General features: G+C 51.9%; 1 protein-coding gene across 1 annotated transcript in view; it reads right to left on the bottom strand.

The window, feature by feature from the left end:
- itga4 (integrin alpha 4) overlaps nucleotides 1-2,500 on the bottom strand; it is a 76,450-nt gene that overhangs the window by 27,096 nt on the left and 46,854 nt on the right. Inside the window, exon 15 of the mRNA XM_055148830.1 lies at nucleotides 2,308-2,462. Within this exon, the coding sequence (XP_055004805.1) occupies nucleotides 2,308-2,462 (155 nt within the window). The remainder of the gene's footprint in view (nucleotides 1-2,307; nucleotides 2,463-2,500) is intronic.

Raw genomic sequence — 2,500 nt, 5'->3', positions numbered from 1 at the left:
ACCAGGTCTAAACCAGGACTAAACCAGGACTAAACCAGGACTACACCAGGTCTAAACCAGGACTAAACCAGGACTAAACTACCAGGACTACACCAGGTCTAAACCAGGACTAAACCAGGTCTAAACCAGGTCTAAACCAGGACTAAACCAGGACTACACCAGGACTACACCAGGTCTAACCAGGACTAAACCAGGTCTAAACCAGGACTAAACCAGGACTACACCAGGTCTAAACCAGGACTACACCAGGTCTAAACCAGGACTACACCAGGTCTAAACCAGGACTAAACCAGATCTAAACCAGGTCTAAACCAGGACTACACCAGGACTAAACCAGGACTAAACCAGGACTACACCAGGTCTAAACCAGGACTACACCAGGTCTAAACCAGGTCTAAACCAGGACTAAACCAGGTCTAAACCAGGACTACACCAGGTCTAAACCAGGACTACACCAGGTCTACACCCGGACTACGCCAGGTCTAAACCAGGACTAAACCAGGACTACACCAGGTCTAAACCAGGACTAAACCAGGACTACTCCAGGTCTAAACCAGGATTACACCAGATCTAAACCAGGTCTAAACCAGGACTACACCAGGTCTAAACCAGGACTAAACCAACACTACTCCAGGTCTAAACCAGGACTACACCAGATCTAAACCAGGTCTAAACCAGGACTACACCAGGTCTAAACCAGGACTACACCAGGTCTAAACCAGGTCTAAACCAGGTCTAAACCAGGACTACACCAGGTCTAAACCAGGACTACACCAGGACTAATCTTGGACTTGAGAGAGAGTGAGAAAGAGAATCTCCACAGCTCTTTATTCTGTGTTTCTGTAGAATAAGATGCTTTAATAACCATAAATTAGTTCTTGAGGAGTGGATTGTTTCAGATGGAGCACGACTGAAGGCCGAGGTGTGAAATGCACACGCCACCACTGATAAATGTGTGTGAAAATGTGTGTGTAAATGTGTGTGTAAATGTGTGTGTAAATGTGTGTGTAAATGTGTGTGTAAATGTGTGTGTAAATGTGTGTCGTATTCAGCAGTTTCATAAATCTGCTCCGTCACCAAATCTTCAACCAACAAACTCCACAAAGGAGAAACATTCTAACATGAACAATTTATCCACGACGATCAAGAGAAGAAAGAACAAAACTTAAAGGAAACAAAGACGACGCATTAGTCACACAACAAACTCAACTCATGTTCTGATCATGAAGAAAACAGAAGGAACTTGTTCACTCAGACTGAATTCACACCAGGAGCTGCAGAAGCGCGTAACGTAGGCGGAGATGAGAGCGTGTGCTTAAATTTAAGAGTTTCAGTTCACACCAGAGCGTCAGAGATGCTCCTGCTGCACCAGTCTGCACATCTTCTCACCGTTTTCAGACATCGCATTTTGTGCTTGCTTTTTTGTTTGTTTTTTTTGTTCTTGCTGGGTATGTACCAGAGTCCTGCACGAGGCCATTTATGGAGACCCGCCCAGACACGTTAACATTCCACCTGTTTCCCGCTCGTGCTAACCCAGGAATAACCCAGAACTAAACCAAGACTAACCTAGGATTAAACCAGAACTGAACCAGGACTCACTGTCGAGACGGACCCGGAGGTGCACCTGTGTAGAGTGTCAAGTGACCCTAGGTGAAAGGACCAGCGTAGAACTCCGTGCCCTATGGAGGGAAGCGCACCCCTGAACTCACCCACTTGTCCCCTGAACTCACCCACGGGTCCCTTGAACTCACCCACACCCACGGGTCCTCTGAACTCACCCACGGGTCCCCTGAACTCACCCACGGGTCCCTTGAACTCACCCACACCCACGGGTTCCCTGAACTCACCCACATCCATGGGTCCCCTGAACGCACCCATGGGTCCTCTGAACTCACCCACGGGTCCCCTGAACTCACCCATGGGTCCCCTGAACTCACCCACGGGTCCCCTGAACTCACCCACAGGGCCCCCTGAACTCACCCACGGGTCCCTTGAACTCACCCACGGGTCCCCTGAACTCACTCACGGGTCCCCTGAACTCTCTCACGGGTCCCCTGAACTCACCCACACCCACGTGTCCCCTGAACTCACCCACTGACCCCCTCAACTCACACACGGGTCCCCTGAACTCACCCATGGGTCCCCTGAACTCACCCACGGGTCCTCTGAACTCACCCACGGGTCCCCTGAACTCACCCACGGGTCCCCTGAACTCACCCACGGGTCCCCTGAACTCACCCACGGGTCCCCTGAACTCACCCACGGGTCCTCTAAACTCACACACACCCACGGGTCCCCTGAACTCACCCACGGGTCCTCTGAACTGCCTGGAGCTGACCCTGAAGCAGACGCTCACGTTCATGCAGACGCTGGGGGCTCTGTGGTGTGAGCACGGCACTCCCTGCGGGTCCACGCGCTCCGGCAGGTGCACGGACGCCTCCACTCGCACCACGGGCCGCGACCTGGACACAGACACAGACGCCGGGAGTCACAGGGGCCC

The sequence above is a fragment of the Boleophthalmus pectinirostris genome, unplaced genomic scaffold, assembly GCF_026225935.1.
Source record: "Boleophthalmus pectinirostris isolate CB_2022bp ecotype Guang Dong unplaced genomic scaffold, ASM2622593v1 HiC_scaffold_1, whole genome shotgun sequence".
Taxonomy (NCBI): Eukaryota; Metazoa; Chordata; class Actinopteri; order Gobiiformes; family Gobiidae; genus Boleophthalmus; species Boleophthalmus pectinirostris.
The sequence above is the reverse complement of the archived record's forward strand: the minus strand, read 5'-3'. Positions and strand labels throughout refer to the sequence as shown.